Genomic DNA, 19,741 nt, shown 5'->3' on the forward strand with positions numbered 1-19,741 from the left:
AAGTGACTCAGCACACAAGCACATGAGTCATTTACTGAGCATCTACTATGTGTCAGGCAGTGCGCTGAGCACTTCAGTCCAAAGCCCATGTATGTCCCTCTGTCATGTTGTTCCTCCTACTCTCCATCTCGCCATGTAGTTTTGGAACCCGAGTACTGATGTAATTATGTTTCTAAGGGAAAATGGGCTCAAAGCCACAATCAGGAGGAATCTTGGGGACACGAGGAAAGTGTTTTGTTGCTCCACCTCTAGCCAGTCATTCATGAAAGTGGGAGGAAGGAGAGCAGCAGTAACTCTAGTACCGCAGTATTAAGCTAAGCCAGAGACAATCTAATATCTGAAAATTCTGAATACACCTTTTACTAATTTTGGGGTCAATGTTATAATTATCATAACTGGTATGTGGTTTACTTAGAATGTTCCTTAATAAAGCACTGAAAAGAACAAAGTTTGCTACATTTGGTAGGTCTGGGACAGGATGAGGCCTTTTTCATCTTTGCCTGCTCTAACATGGGAATGGAAAATAGCTCTCTTCTTTCTGCAGTGAGGACAGGGTTTCTGAGATGACCTCATAAGCCAGACCCTTCAGCACTCCAAGTAACATGCTATCAGAAATGCACAGTGTATGCGCTCCAAAAAAGCAAGCCTCAACTCTGACCATAAGTGTGCTAGGCAGCAAAACCAAATGAAGCATATATGAAATAAGCCAGGAAAACTATGATAACTTAATATTAAATTAGATATCAAGAAGACTATGCTTTCTAATAGAAAGTCCTAGGAAAAGAATATGGTAACCCATAATGCTCTGTAGAGTGCAAATCTCATGAAGACAAAGGGGAAATATTTAAAGAAGGTTAAAAGAAGAGTCACAGGATTTGAAAGTTGGAAAACAAGTGTTACATGAAAGGTAATAATTACATGGAGGGGTTGGCATGACAACATTTTTTCTAAGGCACTCAGGTCAAACCCAGCGAAAGAGTACTATGTGAACAAGTTTGGAAGAAAACCTACAAAGACTTCTCTGATGTAACAGGAAGAAGATTCTCACTGCATTTATTAATTATTTAAAACCATATACAATTATCCAAAACCACATATATATACTCTCTATATTAAAACCATTTATATATATATATATAAAGAGAGTGAGAGAGAGAGTGCCACAGTATGGGATCAAGCAATGGCAATTTAAGGTACAGTCTGCCAGGTTCTCATTTAGATATTAACATAGTAACCTTCCCACAGTGACCTGTGTCACACCTATAAAACCTGGGGAGAGAGTTAAAACAGGAACCAAGCTTTGTCAAGGGGACAGAAAAGCCCAGGGCACTGCTGAGCACGATCAGTCACGGTGACTGGCTTAGCTCTGACTGGAAACTCGGTGTTCCCTGACGGCTACCAGTAGAACACACTGCCCTGTGACAGCTGGACAACCTTTGCAAAAACATCTGCATCTTTACCATACATAAACAACAAGGAGTTTATTCTCCAGAGGCAAAGTTTATTTAAGAAGTAATTATTTCTATTTATCAACCTATCTTAATCAACTGAGAACACCTATATTTTCTGAATACACATTAGAATGAGCTTTTGTAAAAAATCAAGTAACAAAATTAAATGATCTTACTCTACACATGGTAACATTTATTTTCAAAAATAGAATCTTTCATGGGGAATTTTATTGCTTTTAAGTTTTAAGAGTCTTCTGCTGGAATACTGAATACTTAACTACCAAATTATTGAAATGTACTCTAAGCAGTGAAAACTATTATGCTAATTTATACCCACATGAAACTGACAGATATAGGCATCTTCTTTTGTTGCTACTAGGCAAAATCTAGTCAAAAACAAGCCTATCATCCTGAGACTAAAGCTTAATAGTCAAGTTCTTTAACAAACTACACAACTCGTGAAACCAGGAAGTGAAAGTTTCCTAGTGCTTAACCTATGCTTAAACAACTACAAATTTTTAATTACTTCCATTTTTTTCTTTACAGTATTGCAATACAAGTATTAAAACGCCAGGATCATCACACTTACCTGTAAGGCTTATCAGAGTTATGGATTCGTCTGTGGTTTCTGACACCAACGTATGTTGTACTTGTATAATCACACACATCACATCTATACTGTTTCTGGACTGAAGACTTATTCCCTGGACAAAGCATTTCAGTTTTAGTGATGTGGTTGGATTAGATTAAAACAACAATTACATTCCACTGTAAATGAGAATTTATACCACACAGTATTCACATTTCAATGCAGGCTTTCTCACTGGTTAATAAAGTCAACAAGCTCAAATCTAGCTTTACGGGTTCTCCTGCATTCTGCACTTTCCGTGGATATAGAGTGAGTATCATCTGACCTGTAAAAATACATTGGGTTAGCTTCTACATAACCTTGTATAAAATTCTAAACTATAATGAACCTGATGCCAGCTGCCCTGCTGACTGAGCTGCAACTGATTTAACCAGAAATAAACTGTGAATCTGAAAGGTTTGATTTCATCCATATAGGATATAGCCGTCAGGAAACACTGATTTGCTAACCAGTTGTAATTTAATACTATAATCCAGTACTATAAAGTACAGCTACAAAGCATCTGTAACAAACTCAATATACAAAGTCCAAAGCTTTTTCACTCTGTAGGTTTCCTTTGTTTATAACTTACAACAGAGGGAAAAGCAAAGGCAAATTATTAAGTGCTATGTAATGCAGTATAAGTATACCCCGTAAGCTGACAGTTTACAAGGACTAAGGTGAACATGCAGCTCTCTGAAATCCAGGAAACACAGACCCATGGAATTAGGCCCTGTTACTAAACTCACACTGCAACAAGGGGCGAGGTGTGGGGCGTGGGCAGGATTCAAATCGGGGTAAGCTTGAGGCAACACAAGCAGAATGACTTGATCATAGAAAACTTTTTGTTCCTGAAGATATTCAACAGTTTATCTACTCTTCTGTCAGCACAGAGTTCACAGGCCATTCATAGCCTGAATGCTTTATATTCAGAAACAGAGCGAGCACAGAAATCGCAGAACAAGGCAGAGCAGGAAGAAAGCTTAGGTAGAACGCCAGCACACGCTGTGGGAAAGTAAAACTGGTGATACAAAAGAACTCCCATATGGGAATTTTAACAAAACAAAGAAAATCCTTAGGTTAAATTTAAGCTTTCTAAAACTGCAATTTTCTTTGGCTAATAATTACTTTTGCCAGGCAGAACAAAATGTCCTAATTTCCTGGTATAAATCTGTAACATTAATATACACACTAATCATAATTATAATCTAAGTACTGCTCTTAATTGGTGGGTTAAAAACTTGGACTTGATTATAAGTGGCACTACTCCAGATAAGAGTTTAAAAAAAAAAACCCTGAAAAAAAGAAGTGTGAAATATTGTATAATGGTTCTGTGTGAGAAATATTACAGATCAATGACAACTAATAAAAATGACAGATGGGAAAACTTAATATAGCACAGAATGAGAGGCTGTGCTACTTCAAGCAACTGTTTCCAACGGAAAGAATACTGGATTTAAATTTCAAAAACCTGGGCTCAGTCCCTGCTCTGCCACTTCATATGAGTGTGATCACGGGCAAATTATTTCCCCTCTTGAGGACCTGGTTTCCTCATCTACAAAATGGAAATACTGGAACTTCCCGGCATGGTTCGTAAGCCCAGGAGCATGCTGTACCTCACCCCAGTCTGTGTTACCTGTGTGCTGGTGTCAAGTCTGACCCGTCACTAGCTGGAGCCTCCCTGCGGGCAGGGATCTGCTTGTTCTGCTTACATAAAATCCCCAGGGCTTGGCAAATTGTAGGTTTACGATAAAGAACAATTAATTAAGTTTCATTAAGAAACTCCGTATGAAAGTGCTCTGTCCACAGCTCTCTGAGCACCTTCGGTGTTTGCCAATGTACTCGTTTATACTGTTATGTGTTCGCCTCTGGGCTGGGCCCCTCAAGGGCACTGACAGCTCTACTGCATTGCAAGCATCTGCAGAGTATCCAGCTCACGATGGGCACTCCATACCTTCTGGCAGAGCAAATGTCTGTGGTGCCATTACACTGGGCCTCTGAGTCAAAAATGAGCTACAAGTTACCTGGGCTATCGTGACAGAGACTCGAAGCCACAGAAGTATACATCTCCCCTCTTGTTTAATAAGTTTATTAAATGGTTAAAATGTGAATCATTTTCACCTTCTTTGTGAGCTAAAAACTTGTTCAGCCCAACCACCATATTCTAAAATATCTAATACTGAATCAATAAAGTATCAGTGTAGATTAAGCAAGCAGGAATTCTCAGTCATCTGAACTGTTATTCTACCAGCAAATAGAGTTGAATGGGGGGAGTAGGCGTGAGAGGCAATTTAAAATCTATTATAGTCACCCTAAGAAACAAGAGTTTGAGCCACAAAAGAAAGAAGCTTGAAAACGGAATATGGTGGAGAGATGTAGCATGCTATGAAGCCCAAACCGGTTATTTTAATTTTGAGTTGACATTTCAATCTTTTTAATTCAAATTGTGTGTTTTAATTTGTTAACCCATTTGGACAGTTTTAAATTATTGCTTTTGGAGATGGTGCTAGAAAAGACATATTCCACCGCTGGGAGTAACCGCAGGTGGTACCAGTGAGTAGTACTTACTTTATTCCTTCATTAGGGATTTATGGTCCAAAGATATCAAATGTTTTAATGTCTCCTTTAAAGGGGATATGGAAACATAATGAATTAAAATAAAAGGAGGCAGTTAGGGCTATTTTGTATAAAGGAAACAAAACAGTTTTAGCTCAGCCATCTATCGCAGGAACAGATGCTATGTCATAAACTCCTTTTGTTTTGGATAGTTTTACAGGGATGACATCTGTTTGACAAGGGAATTTTGGTGCTACAGTGGTGTCAAAATCAGTTCTTTCAGAAACATTCTAGAATCAGTTATGCTTTCTGGGGTATAATTTAATGAAACATTATGGCAAAACATTTTACTCTGCAGTTGTTTCTAACTTTAATTCTGAGGAAATCTAAAAAGGAAAGTCACCCCAATATGTTTTATTTCCCATAAACGCTATGTACCACAATTGAGACATTTAAAGTATATCAATTTAAGTGAGCTGAAGCAAGGAAGCACAGCTTATTACACTTTATCCCTAATTCTCCGGATGTGGCATCCGCCTTTTCATGGAACTCTAATTAAATCTTTTGATTCTAATATTCCTATTAGCAGAAACTCGGCCGACTGGCACCTAACTGGTACATAAAAAGAGCCTGTGCTTTTTTTTTTTTAAATAATGCAGATGAAATCTGGCAGTCACACTTGGATAAGAATAAGATCACAGCAGGAAGCCTCAGTTAAAGTTTGAGGTGGGGGCCTACCATCTGCAAAAGCTCCATTCTCAGTGGGTCAGCCAGCACTGAAGAGAGGGAGGCTTTCCTTCCGTGCTGCAGCTCCCCTGGCTTGCTGGCGTGTCACCTCAGGGCTTCTGCTAAACCTGGCTCTTACAGGACAGCATAAATTTCAGAGCACATCTACCTAGATGGTTGAACCTGAGTACTTATCAACAATACTCACTTAGTACTCAAGAGATAAGATTCACTCACATAGTATAAAAACAGAGAAGAGACACAGCCTTAGTTCTGAAAATAACCCACATGACAACAAAGGGCATTTTTTCACTTCGCATGCTAGTCAATCTCATCTATATATATATTAAAAAAATGCAGAGATACCTTCCTGAACACATTTTCCATCAGTTTTATCACTGGAAACTCTGGACTCATTAGAAGTTGCTATTGACAAGGTATCTGGAAGACTGTGTTGCTCCCTCTCATGGTTCCTCAGTTGACTCTAAAAAATTGAGAGAAATTAATGTGTAGTTTTCAATAAACACACTTGTACAGTTACTAGGAGGCTACAGAAAGGAGTGAACTGCTTTCATGGCCTAGTACCTAGAACACATTACCAGTATTTAAAAACCAAATGTGCTAAAAGATAACTTGACACATTTGACAACTTACAGGAAGAAATACACTAGAGAAAACACAATCTTGTCAAAAAGGCAGTTAGTTCCTCTTTCCACGTTCTCTAAAAGGAAGCCACTGCTGTCTTAGCGGCGCTTGTGCAGAGTGTGTGTACGCTTCCTGAACCACTGCTGAGCCCAGAGGAGGAACAAGCAGAGTGTTCAGAGTAACTCAATACCTTCACGAAAATCAATCCAATCAGTTAACTTCTGCACTTCTGCCTTTAAATATCAACTAAATGTGTAAAAGAGACTTAACTCGAACTGTGACTCCAAGGACCTCTTCCTCCTCACCCCTAGCCCCATGAATCAAGTGTATCAGCAGAAGAAACTCCTGGAACTTGCCTCTGCAGATCATCCGTATAGACTGCTTGTCCAATGCCAGAGGCCGTTTCAGAATTACATGAGAATAATCCAAGTGACAGCGAAAATCTTTGACTCAGAGGCTTTTTAAAAAACTCTTGATTACCTATTTATTCAGTGGACCTGGACCCCAACACCGGCTAATCTAAGAGCAAAAATCTACACCTCAGTTACCCGTTTAGGGATACACTCCCTCCCCCACCCCCGCCAACAGTCAACTGGCACAGTGAAGAAAAGTTCTAAACCAGTGATTCAATGAATGCAAATTTCCTTTCCAAAAACAGTGTTTCATACGGGTTCCTGGTTTTAGGTAGCACACAAAATGAAAATCAGTCAAGGTAATCCTTGGAAGTCCTGCGAGCTTCCCATGAAATATAACACACATGGCTCCGTCCCCACTGCCCTATCTTTCATTATAGCTCATACAGCCCATTTCTCCCTGTGCAAAGGTGTAAATCACCCTTGGCTCGCTGTGTAGCAGCTGGAGTGAATGACTTGCATTTAGGGGCCACGTAAGATTAAAAATAGGTATTTTTATGCATTCATGACATATGACTAAATGTGAGTCAGATGCGTGCATGATGTCCCTCCACAGTACACCCCCTTGCAATTTCCTTGCACTTTAAAATCAACACAATTTAAAAAAGATATACACATGAAAACACTAAAGCAATAAACACAGGGTCTGTTAAAGATGGGGCACGTGGGGAAAAAGAATCCTATGCCAGACATCCTGACGACCCAGATTCCAGTCCCAACTTTAACACCAAGTAACAGGGATCCCCTGGGCACATTACCAAACTATTCTGGGCCTCAGTTTCCATATCTATAAAATGGGGTGGGTGGACTGTGTCTAGAAAGCTCCCTCTTTGCTCTGAAACCCTAGAGCTTTCTGGAGGACTTCGTGAGCCCGTGCTCACCTTATAGTGGAAGGAGTCCTCACACTGCTTGCACTGGTATATTCTCGTCTTGCAGTGGTGGATCATGTGGCTCTCCAGGTCCTTGCTGTTGTCAGCGACGTGCTCACAGATGGGGCACTGGTAGGGCTGTCTCTGCCGGTGGACGCGCAGGTGCTGCTTGATGTAGCCCTTGTTGCCGCTGCTGTAGTGGCACAGCCGGCAGCGGTAGGGCCGCTCGGCGTCAGCGATGTACTCCACCACGCTGCTTCCTGACAGACTCGCGTCGCTGCTGGGCTGGCACTGGGCGTTATCCTGCAACTCTTTCAAAATATCATCATCGGAAGCATTTTGGTCTGTCCTTTCCCGTAACTTTTCAATCACAGTGAGGAGGGACATGCTGATGCCCGTCTTAACCTGCCCGTCTGCCAGCTCCTGCCTACCCTCTGGGAGTGCTACTAAGGTAGAGTTGCTTTGGTTGAAACTAGCTAACCCCTCAGGAGAGTTTTTCAGTGGGGACATCATTTTAGAATATGCTGCCACTGTCCCATCTACTTGCCTTTGTCCGGTGTCCGGGTCTAAAAGGTTTATGTTCCCATAGTGCCCAAGGTTGGTTCGTGTTAGTTCTGCAGCTCTTATGGGCATTGTAACCAGGGCTTCTGCAGCTAGTGAGTGTAGTCGAAGAGACTCAGAATTTGTCCTTCTTCGGCCCGGTGGGGCATTCTCATCAGTAGCCAGTCCTTTGTTTATTAAGTCGCTGTCTTTCTTCTCTGAGTTGCCCCAGCCTATGATCAGCCCCCCGATATCAACAGTGCATTTATCAGCATGATAGACTTCCTCTCTTCCTTCGCACCCAATCTTGGCTTCTGTTGGGCTCAGGCTCTTCCCCTCTTCGATCTCGGCATTCATGAGGAAATGTTTCTGTGAAAGCGTTTCTTCAGCACTTGGCAGACGCTCCACTATCACGTTAACGTGACCTTTTTTATTTGGGCTGCTGCTAATGATTTTCTGTGCTGATGAAAGGAGACTATCAGCAACCAGGTTCTCCTCGGCATCAGAAATCACCTCGAGCATTTCTTCCTCGTTAGGGTCAAGGGTAACCGACTGACTGAGATGAACCCCACCTTCTGCACTCTGCTCTAAAGGAGAGGAAGTTGATAACGGCTCTGAGCTGCAAATCTGCACCTGCACTGACGGCCCGTTGTGGATACTCAGTTCACTGTCTCCAATCGCGATAACTACTGCATGGACGCCGCTGGGTGCAGCAGTCACGGAAGAGTCCAGCAGGCCGAGGGGCTCATTCTCATTTTCAAAGATTGGATAGGAGCAGTCGACCTCCCCAGCATGCTTCCAAGCATGTGTTTTCAACATTCTCTGCTGGCCACAAGTGTAACTACAAAACAAGCACCGATACATGCCATACTGTTCATAGGCATACCATTTCCTCTTACCTATTTCTGCCACGGACGCTGTTTGCACAGTATGAGTCTGTGGGCTGTCCACACTTGCTGGGATGTCAGGAATGGTTTCACTGTTTCTTTCTGAGGTTCGGTGACACAAGGGGTTGGTGGGGCTTACGCACTGTTGGCCTTTGGATTGAGTGTGACTGTTGGCATCATTTTCATGGTCATTTACCACATGAGCTTCAAGTTCCTCTTGGCTTTTTGATGTAATATGGCACTCTGCGCACATTAATATCACTTCGTTCTGCTGACCATGCTGCTTGATATGATCTTTTAACACAGAAAAAGACGATGACAGAAACTTACAAAGGCTACACTGGTAAGACATAGCCTTCCCATCACTCTGGGCAGGAGAGTTAGGGGTAAAATGTATTTGAGACATTTCAGCCCTTCTAATATCAGTAGCAGGTGACTGGGTTACTTTAGCTGGAATCTCACAAGATTCTTGATTTTCAAGAGAGTGCGCTGCAGTACTAGAACGTGACCGTTTTTTGCCAATCAAAAGACATTTTTGTGACTTTTCATGTTCCACTATCTTGCTTAACTTCTGGATAACATGGATTAATGGATCCGTTTTAGCTTTTCTTTGTTCATCAATTTCCAATGATGAACTGATGACAGTTTTGGCAGTCAACATAGCTTCCTGTTCCCCAATATCTGGCACCAACATGGTGACACTGCTGCTTTCTTCCATATCTAAAAAAACAGAATATATGACAGAAAGAAACACCAGGTTACAGGATCATTATAGGCATATAATTCAGGAAATCTAAACTACTCTTTAAGCTGATCTAAGTATTTTCTAACCTGGAGCTCCATATTGAAATACCTGGCTATCCTCAGTAGAGACTTAAATTGCTTAGAATTTTTCTTTGGAGTGTTGTCCCCTGTTGAGACTGATGATCAAGGTCTTTCAATCCTTCATTTCTTTCTTTGGAAATGAGTTAACTACACCTCCTTTTTTCTTGACTTACCCCTAAACATCTAGCTGGACCTAATCAGTATTCCTCTTTTGTACAATGCCAGAAAGAAAAAAAAAAAAAAGACTGCTATTCCATCATTAAAGGGCTACCATCATTCTTAGGGAACCTGGAATCACCTCAAGGATTATAAAACACCATTCTGTAAATTCAACACATGATTGATGCAATTCTCAGGAGACAATTTCTTGCACCAAGTGAAATTTTGATTTATTACTAAAACCATAAACTTTTTTTTCCTCCCCATATCTTTAGAATTGTGAAAATACGGGCATGTAACTTTATGTAAAGGGCATAGAGAATTTTGAGAAGTATTATACAAATGAAACTAAATAAAAGCAATGATCCAGTTCCTCCTTTTATTTATTCTCCTGACGATAAACCACAAACTACGCTGTGGTTTTTTTAGAGGTCATATTAGTGGTCAACTATTACTCATACACACACACTCATATACATACATATGTTTTTTTTTCTGAAAGGGAAAGGGGCAGCAGAGAAGGTAAAAATTGATATCCTAGTTGTGTTTTAGGTCTAAAAAAGCACAGAGGCCTTAAAAGGGGTTATCTGTAGGTTCAAGTAATGTGTCATGGCCAAGAAAGGCATTAATATGAAATGCTCTATCTTTTAGCCTAAATCTTGAATACTTTATTTTCTGGCAGAACTTTCAAGCATTTCCTTTGGCTTAAAGTGAGATTAACTTGTTGACTTGGAACACATTTTTAAGTTTAGGCTTTTTTCCAGCACCAAGTTTTGTTTTTCCACATTTTAGGTGTATTCTGGAATCTTACTCATAACATTCAGTAAATGCCAGCAAAATTACTAGTAGAACTAGCTATAGGCCAAAGATCATATTCTTAAACCTCAGTACAGGCTCTGAATTCATTTCAGGAGGTGAAGCAAGGCTCCTCTTCCTGCAGGTGGCTGAATCGCCTTTTAGGGGCCCATTAGCTGCTGCCAAGATGGTACCTGAACTCCTGTAGGGCCTCCCTAGTCCTCTGATCAGTTTCAGGCCCTTTTCTCCCCCATCAGCTGACAGCAGTTACAGCATTCCCGCTCTTCTTTTCTACTCTTTGTGGCACCCTAACTTTCCATAGCCAGATCCATATTGTGCAAAAAGGCAAGCATTTTACTCTCGGTTTCTTCAGTACCACTTCTCCCCTCCATCCTGACACACCGCCTTGCGCCAAGCAGTTTTTCTCTCTTCTACTTCTAGCTGCACTCCCCGCAGGGAATGCATTCCACAGCCGTTACAGCAAAGACAGCTCTGCCAGCTCCCCAAGGCCAGTGGCCCTTGGGTCACTGTCCCCCCTAAACAAACTGAGGGCATTACCTCTCAAAAGACTATTTCCTTTATATCTCTCTCAAACAGGAAGAACAGAAGTGTTTTTAAATCTCTACAGTCAATCTTAAGTCACTAAAGAAGGGGCCTGTGGGGAGAACAATTTGTTTCTTTAGAAAAATCCTTTGTGGCTTCACAGTGAAAGTCAAAGTGTTGGTCGCTCAGTCATGTTCAACTTTTTTGTGATCCCATGGACTGCAGCCCACCAGGCTCCTCTGTCCATGGGATTCTCTAGGCAGGAATACTGGAGTGGGTTGCCATGCCCTCCTCCAGGGGATCTTCCCCACCCAGGGCTCGAACCCGAATCTCTTGCCTCTTGCATTGGGAGGTGGGTTCTTTACCACTAGCACCACCTGGGAAGCCCACACTGCCTGAGAATTCCACATTTGTAGGCCAAGGGAAGCTTTGGCTCTTCAAATGATTACTGATTTCCCTATAGGGTCATTCACTTAAGGCTTTATTTCTTTCAGTTCAATTGATTAATGCAAATTTCTTAAATAATAGTTACTAGGACTCCTTGAACATTCAATTTCTTACGTAAGATTTGGTGCCCTACTACAGATGGAAGGTCTCCTTCCCAAGAAATGAGACAGCTATGTAGGCTGATTGATAATCTGGAGGTTAACAAGTGAATATTTGCTCACAGACTCTACACACCCACAGGGTTACAAAGGTGACTTGTATTATCCTTCTACTATTTAATGACATAATAGGAGGGAGACAGAGCAGTGCAAACTGCTCCCTGAGGATATTTCAGCATGTACCTTAAAAGAAAGTGAAATGAAGAAGAGGAGGAGCTCATCTCATCGCAAGAAAAAGACTAATACAAAAGAATCTGACAACACATTCAGATTTTAAAGCTGTGTCTGCTCAGGCATTAAGAGCTAATGGAAATTTGCAGCAGATGCTCCAATTTTCTGTGAACATTTATGCAAGTATCTCATTTTAGAGACTGCATACATTTGGGGATAAGTACAGAAATGGCACCTATAAAACAGATATCACAACATAAAGTACATCAAGAAACACCTGAAAAACCAGCTTGGGTCCACATGGCAAAGTCGAAGCACAAGTCTCATTATAACAAAAGCCTTGGTTAAAAAAGGTTAGATAAAGAGCTCATAATAAAGTACACTAAGAGAGGAAGTTACGTTGAATACTGGTCAACTCTTAAAATTTTCACAGAAATTTCACTTAGGCTACCAATGTGCACGTGCATTTGAGATCACATGTCCTGAGGTAAAATCTGCATAATAAAGGAGATTAAAAATAAGGAGTACAAATACAATCCTAGTGGCTCAAGAATGCTGACAACCTGGATTAAGATAATCCGCATACTAGCCACAGCCTCCAAGAGATCAAGGTAAATGCAACTTAAAAAAAAAACATTACCAAGGGTGGAGGAGCAGGGGGACCTCAGAGGGGGTGACAAATCAAGTAAGAACAGCAAATTTTCTAACTGGAATGATGAGTACCTTGGAGTTCATTATAGTATTCTTTCTACTTGTATAAACTTTAAAGAATTTTAAAACTAAAAAGCTTAAAAAAAAAAAAAAGTTATGTACAAGGCATCAAGCTAGGTATAAAGAAAAATGGAAAAAAATTTTACTCACACAGTTTAAAACTGAGTTGAGTGGGAAAGACTCATACTTAGAAGTTAAAAAGAATTAACCACTTTTAAATAACCCAGCAGTACCCAAGGTGAGGTCAGTTTTCATTCCAATCCCAAAGAAAGCTCAAACTACTGTACAACTGTGCTCACTTCACATGTTAGCAAAGCCATGTTAAACATTCTTCAAGATAGGCTTCAGCAGTAGGCGTACCGAGAACTTCCATATGCACAAGCTGGGTTGAGAAAAGGCAGAGGAACAGGAGATCAAACTGCCAACATTCCTTGAATCTGGAGAAAACAAGAGAATTTCAGAAAAACATCTACTTTTGCCTCACTGATTACAGTAAAGCCTTTGACTGTATGGATCACGACCAACTGAAAAACTCTTAGAGATGGGAGTACCAGACCACCTTACCTGTCTCCTGAGAAACCTGTATGTGGGTTAATAAGCAACATTTACAATTACACATGCAAAAACTGTTTAAAATTGGGAAAGCAATACAAGACTGTATATTGTCACCCTGCTTATTTAACCTCTATACAGAGTACATTATGCAAAATACTGGGCTGGATGAATCACAAGCTGGAATTAAGTCCACTGGGAAAAATACCAAAAACCTCAGATATGCAGATGATAGCACTCTAATGACAGACAGTAAAGAGGAATTAAAGAGCCTCTTTATGAGGGAGAAAGAAGAGAGTGACAAAGCTGGCTTGAAACTTAATATTCAAAACACTAAGATCATGGTATCCAGTCCCATCACTTCATAGTAAAGAGAAGGGGAAAAGTGGAAGCAGTGACTGATTTTATTTTCCTGGGCTCCAAAATCACTATGGACAGTGACCACAGCCATGAAGTTAAAAGACACCTGCTCCTTGAAAGGAAAGCTATGACAAACCTAGACAGTATATTAAAAAGCAGAGACATCATTTTCCTGATAAAGGTCCATATAGTCAAAGCTATGGTCTTTCCAGTGGTCATGAACGGATGTGAGAGTTGAAGCATAAAGAAAGCTGAGTGCCGAAGAATTGATGCTTCTGAACTGTGGTGTTGGAGAAGATTCTTGAGAATCCCTTGGACTGCAAGGAGATCCAACCAGTCAATCCTAAAGGAAATCAGTCCTGAATATTCATTAGAAGGACTGCAGCTGCAGCTGCAGCTGCAATACTTTGGCCACCTTAAGCAAGGAGCCGATTCATTAGAAAAGACCCTGATGCTGGGAAAGACTGAAGGCAAAAAGAGAAGGAGGTGGCAGAGGATGAGATGGTTAGACAGTATCACCAACTCAATGGACATGAATCTGAGTAAACTCCAGGAGACAGTGGAGGACAGAGGAGCCTGACGTGCTGCAGCCCATGGGGTCGCAAAGAGTCGGACATGACTTAGTGACTGAACAACAATCACCCAAGGTGAAACAGTTAGAAGGCAACAGTCAATGACCAAATCCTAACAAGAGACTGAAAAGCTCATTTTGGTCAGGAAGGGAAACAAAGGCTTCCTGAAGAGGTAAGACGCATACTGCACTCCGAAAGAAGAGCCTTCTGGATGTCATCCATCTGCCCCTGTGGGCTCAATGACTGATTCTCCACTCTGCTCTCTGTTCCAGGAGGAATTACATCATTAGGCTCCCATGCCCTCTGGTTGAGTTATACCAACCGGGAGCCATAACAGGAAATCAGGAGGAGGCAGCAAAGGGAGATCAAACACTCATTTTCTTGGTTCCCTCCCCCGAGGTGACCTTGAACCAGCTGTGATCCTCAACAGAAGGCCATTCTCTCCAGGCAGGCTGTTCTACAGGACCTTCCTTTCTCCTGATGCTGCTAGCTCCTTGTAACTGAATGATTCCTGGGGCTTGACTATATAGGTCCTACAGCTTTGTAAGTATCTTTTAAAACACATCCTCCCTGAATTGTCCTAATCTGAGTGCGCCTGCCATTTGCTTTCTTGGAATCTGGTGACAAGAAAGCAACCATAACATCAATAGATTTTCAGAAGAGAGAATAAGAATAAGCATGCTATCTAGAGATTAGAGAAAAGACCAGTATGGCTGAACAGTAAGGTTTATTAAAATGAGGAAAGACTACAGACATCAGCAAAACAGGGCGTTTCTCATTTGAAATCTTTAGACATAACATTCAACCAAATGTATCAAATTGCTATAAGTAAATAAATGTTGTATCCCAAACCAGAAATGTTCTACAACCTTCTCCACTTTCCTAGACAATAGACGCCCACAGGCAAAAGCTTGTAATTAAAGTCTTTCCCAAGAAAAGTGCCAACTTATATCAGCTGTCTTTATTTCCTTACAATTTGCTATTTGGCTTATTTGTACATTTAATTAGTTCCTTTCACTTATAGCAATATGGTTATCATAAGTAAAACCAAGTTAAACAATTCATGCGGGCCTGGGTGGGACTGCATAAAAGCTGTAATTTTCTGTGGAAGAAGACGGTTCAGTATGTTATATAAAGCATCTTTTCTTTCAGACTAAGATTGTTCTTCCAATTAGAAAAAAAAATTGTGTTACAGAAGTAATGGTCAATTTCTCATTCTTCCACATCATTGTAATCCTGAAAGAGAAAAATATTTATTTTGCTCTAGCTAAAAGGTGGCAGGGGGCATAGCTCATGGGTTCCTCTGCTAGAGGAACCTCAGTTGTGTGACCTTAGGCAAGTCATTGTTTCTGAGCGTTTACATTCCGTAGCTATAAAACTCCAGAGTTGTGCTGGACAAATTTTCATGTTTCTGGGATATAAACTGAAAGTTACTTTGAAAATGCTTACATGTTATTTGTAGATTTAACTTACTAATGCCAGCTATAACATACTTGAGTTAAAATCTCCTTAGCTTAATTAACTGTCCACCAAGAAAAAAATGAGTGTAAATATTACAGTATGTCTAATATTTCTTAGCTGGCATCTAGCCTGAGAGAATATTTGAAGTTGGCAGCTGCAATTACGACATAAGGTGAAACTAATGTTAACCAGAGATTTAACATTCTCTGAGCACCTTTAACGTGCCAAGCAATGTGCTGGAGACTACCAAAATAAGTCAGAGGGAATCTGTGCCCTTGAGGTGCTCACAGACCAGAGAACAATGTCAGTACAGATTCCTGTATTGCTAATGAACCTGGTAATACTGGCCTCTTTATTTGCAGATGAGGAAACTGAAGCTCACAGATGTAAAGTAATAGCTAGTTTAAGAATTAGAATACAGGTCTATCTTATTCTAAATCCATCCTTTCTCAGTTCAGTGCTCAGTCGTGTCCGACTCTTTGTGACCCATGGACTGCAGCATGCCAGGCCTCTCAACACATCAATTTTCCTCTTAATTCTCCGCGTGAACAAAAAATGTATAAAGTATAAATACTGAATACAGCAATAGCCCCTTACAGCTAGGCAGTATCAAACGCATGTTTGAGCTTCATTAAGTCTTTGGGACAGGCTACCTGGGTGTTACACAATTGTAACATATTATTTGTACGTAACTGTACAAATAAGGGAACACTCAGTGCAGTTTAAGTGACTTACCCAAGGTTACATGGCTGTTAAGTGGCAGAGCCAGTGTCTTTCAAATCAATTCCTGAAATTAATACAGTCCCTTGGATCAATCTTCAAAATCCAGCTGTAGCCAAGAATGAAAGTATATAGTATCAAACATTTCTCGTCCTTGGTGAAACCAAGTAGTAATTTTTGGGAGGGGGGGGAGGGGGCGGGGGAAGGACAGTGAAAAATTACCCAATAATTCCTGTCGAAAGAAATTCAGAGGAATGTTCACTGAACCCAATTACGTGATGCAAATTTACATAATTTACCTAACAAGCAGACTTCAGGATTTGGCACAAGTTGGGAAAAAACAGCTCTGGAAATTTCTCCAGTAATCGTATATTTCATGTTTTAGCTCAAAATTTATCTAATTGACTCAAAATACTATTGGCTTTACTGATATAACTTTCTAATGAATAAAAAGCAATAAGCTGTACACCGCCATTTTAATCTTAATCACAAACACAGTCTAAATGGTTGACTCTGCAAACTTCCAACAGTTCTACAACTGAAAGGCAGCATGAACTGGTCACAGTCAACTGACCTACGTATATCATCTAAGGCACTTTCCTGCTCCAGTCCTACATTTCTTTGCTATTTTTTATACTAGCGAGAATGAAATTAAAAGATCAAAGAATGGTGTTCATTTCACCTATAATGCAACTTTATCGACTATGGTTAAGTAAACAGTTCATTGCCAGAGCAGAAAGCACATATTTGGCTCTCCCCTGAAATTAATTTTAAACGAGTTAGTGGGGTAAAGAACGCAGGGCCAGACTTTCTCTTTTAATCAATGATGCAACCCATACACTGAGTCACAGCAGAGAAGAAAGTACAGACTGAAAGATGTGATAAATCCAGTAATTGCCGGATAAGAGAGATGCAGACCGAAAGCAAATTACAGCCCACTGCGGTAACTAAAAAGATCGCCTGCGGGTTGGGATGGTGGCCTCGGCCTAATTAATCATCCTGGCCTTCCACACACAAACCGTTCACTCCGGATGCCCCCAGGTCTTAACGGTGGGGAGCTTTTCCCAGTGATTTCAGTGACTGATCATTAGGGAGACCACTTACTTCATCGAAGTGGTTCGAAATAGGTGCAGAGACCAGAATTGCTTTTCTACTAGCTCTTCCTACACCAAGCAGTGGCTGAAGGGCAGGGGAGATAGGTTTGAAAAAAGTAATCAAGAGACGCGGGGAGGACACCGTTTTCGCTCCATCCCGTCTAGGAGAAGCGGTTTCACCAGCGCAAAGGGAGGGACGCGACGGCCGGAGGGCCTGCCTGCGGGCCAGGCTGGTGAGAGTCAAGCCAGGAGCGGCGGGTTCCCCCCCACCCGCAACTGCAGGGCAAGCCCGGGGTCTCCCCGTTCTTGCTGTGGACGGGACAAAGGATTGAAAAGGGACACGGAACTTGGGGCATGTGGCGACTACCGGGAGAGTGTCGACCGGCTGAGCAGGAAGCCGGCGCCGGTACAGGCCTGAGGGGAGGACGCACATGGCCGGCGGCGGCGCTAACAGCGGGCGGAGGGACGGCCCCGGGACGCGGTACCTGCGGTCGGGCGGCAGCTGCTGCTTCCGCGAGCCTCCTGTGCCGGCCAGAAGCCGGCCGTGCCCTCGCCCTCGTCCTCGCCCACCTCTATCACGGTTCTTTTCCCTCTTTTACCCCGCTTTCCCCATCCTCATCAGGAGCTCCAAAATGGCGGCGCTGGGGACAGATCACGTGAGCTGCGGGCAGGTCAGGTGACCCGAGTGGCGGGCGACGAGGGCGGGGCGATGTTCAGGCCCCGCCCATGGGCATCCCGGGTCCTGGGGCTGGGCGGGCGCGAAGGCGATGCCACTCCCACTCACTGCCATCCCCGGCTTTTGGGTGGGTGTAAGGCACGAGTTGTCGGGCTCCTAAGGTCCCATGGCGAGGCCTTGTCAGCGGTGTTTGGTTCTTGAAGTCAGTGAGTCTTCACTTTGGAGTCTCCACACGTCGCCCAAACCCATCTGATGGGCTTCAGCCCATCCTCTCCCTCACTGGCTTTCAGCAGTGGGCCTTGACATTCTTTTCAACCCTATACTTGTGAGTTTGTTAGTGCTTTTGGCTGGGCTATACTTTTTTGTGGTGTTCTTGGCTAAAATGTAGAGGTCATACCTAGGTTCATGGCTGGACTTGAGGTGTGCCTGTGAGGAGCAGAGCTGGCCCTGGGAAATCTATTTGCTGGTGAGATTGAAGATTTTCAGGAAAATCCCCAGGGTTGTAGGACCAGACTTGGTAGCTTGCTTGACCCAGTAGCACAGCTGCAGTCCTCTGTGGACAACATGGTGTTGGTCATTTGAATCTGTTTTATGTCATATCCACCAGCTTTATAAGCAGTCCTGTTTTGTCCCTGGCTAACAGGGTAAAATGCAGTGTGAGTGAAGCTTTCCACCCAACTTCAGGAATGCTGGACAGGTTTAGTGTCTTAGCAACTGAACAGCAGGCTGCTTGGATCCAGACTGAGAAAGAGGGCCATGAATAGTAGGAAGGGAGTGAAACTGAAGATTCCAGTCATAGTAATGGACTTTTTCATTGAGATACAGATGTACCTGGAAGACAGTGTGGATTTGACCATTGCAGTAAAGTGAGTCACATGAATTTGACATGAATTGGTTTCCCAGAGGATGTAGAAGTTATATTCATACTATACTGTGGTCTGTTAAGTGTGCAATAGCACTGTACCTAAAAAACATTATTTGTTGTTGTTGTTTAGTCGCTAAGTTGTGTCTGATTCTTTTGTGACACCCCCACCCCCGCCCCGCCCCAGGTTCCTCTGTCCACAGTATTTCCTAGGCAAGAATGCTGGAGTGGGTTGCTTGTTCTTTCTGGCAGGAGAGGGAGAGTCTTTCTGACTAACGGATGGAACTCATATCTCCTTCATTGCAGACGGAGCAAACGCTGTTGAACAAATGGCACTGATAGACTGACTTGATGCAGGGTTGCCATAAACTTTCAATTACCAAAAGATGCAGTATCTGCAAAGCTCATTGAAAGGAAAAAATAAATCAAGTGCAATAAAATGAGTTATGTCTGTATCGCTTGGGGACTTCCAGGTGTATACAGAGACATTTGCAACAAGCTGGGCCCTCAATTATCAAGTGGGAGAAAAGTCCAGAAAAAGCTAATCATTGTTTAGAGAGATCAGTGATTCTGAGATGAGGTATCTGGGGATACAAATTCACCTGAATTGAGGTGGTGGGGGGGAGGTTGGGAAACCAGCAAAGTTAGAATTCTTCTATTCCACAGAATTCTTTGCTAGTTGGACTAAATAGCTAAGAAGATGGAAAGATAAAGGGGTGAGTAATTTTTTTCAATAAAACAGATTGAGCAGGAGACTAGCATGGAAGGGTGTGAAAAGAAAAATAATTGAGGGAAACCAGAATGCATAAAAGGAAGAAAGTGAGAACAAACAATTAACGGGCAAATTTCTTTTTATTTTCCTTCTAGAGCTCTGACACAAGGAACCCTTGTTTGTAACTATTGGAATAGAGGCTTTTCTT

The 19,741-nt window shown here is 42.0% G+C and overlaps 1 protein-coding gene across 5 annotated transcripts in view; it reads right to left on the reverse strand.

The window, feature by feature from the left end:
• ZNF507 (zinc finger protein 507) overlaps nt 1-17,937 on the reverse strand; it is a 41,544-nt gene extending 23,607 nt beyond the window's left edge. Inside the window, exons 1-6 of one of the 5 annotated variants that reach the window (XM_020873194.2) lie at nt 17,769-17,937; nt 16,205-16,298; nt 12,885-12,961; nt 7,301-9,435; nt 5,728-5,845; nt 2,041-2,155 (exon numbers count right to left, since the gene is read on the reverse strand). In XM_020873194.2, coding sequence (XP_020728853.2) covers nt 2,041-2,155; nt 5,728-5,845; nt 7,301-9,435; nt 12,885-12,897 — 2,381 coding nt within the window. In that variant the 5' untranslated portion in view covers nt 12,898-12,961; nt 16,205-16,298; nt 17,769-17,937. Of the gene's footprint in view, nt 1-2,040; nt 2,156-5,727; nt 5,846-7,300; nt 9,436-12,823; nt 12,849-12,884; nt 12,962-16,204; nt 16,299-17,768 lie in introns of those variants that run through there. The other 4 variants (XM_070451013.1, XM_020873195.2, XM_020873196.2 and 1 more) reach the window with 4 other exon arrangements.
• Nucleotides 17,938-19,741: the final 1,804 nt, after the last annotated feature.

The sequence above is a fragment of the Odocoileus virginianus genome, chromosome 20 (assembly GCF_023699985.2).
Source record: "Odocoileus virginianus isolate 20LAN1187 ecotype Illinois chromosome 20, Ovbor_1.2, whole genome shotgun sequence".
Lineage (NCBI taxonomy): Eukaryota > Metazoa > Chordata > Mammalia > Artiodactyla > Cervidae > Odocoileus > Odocoileus virginianus.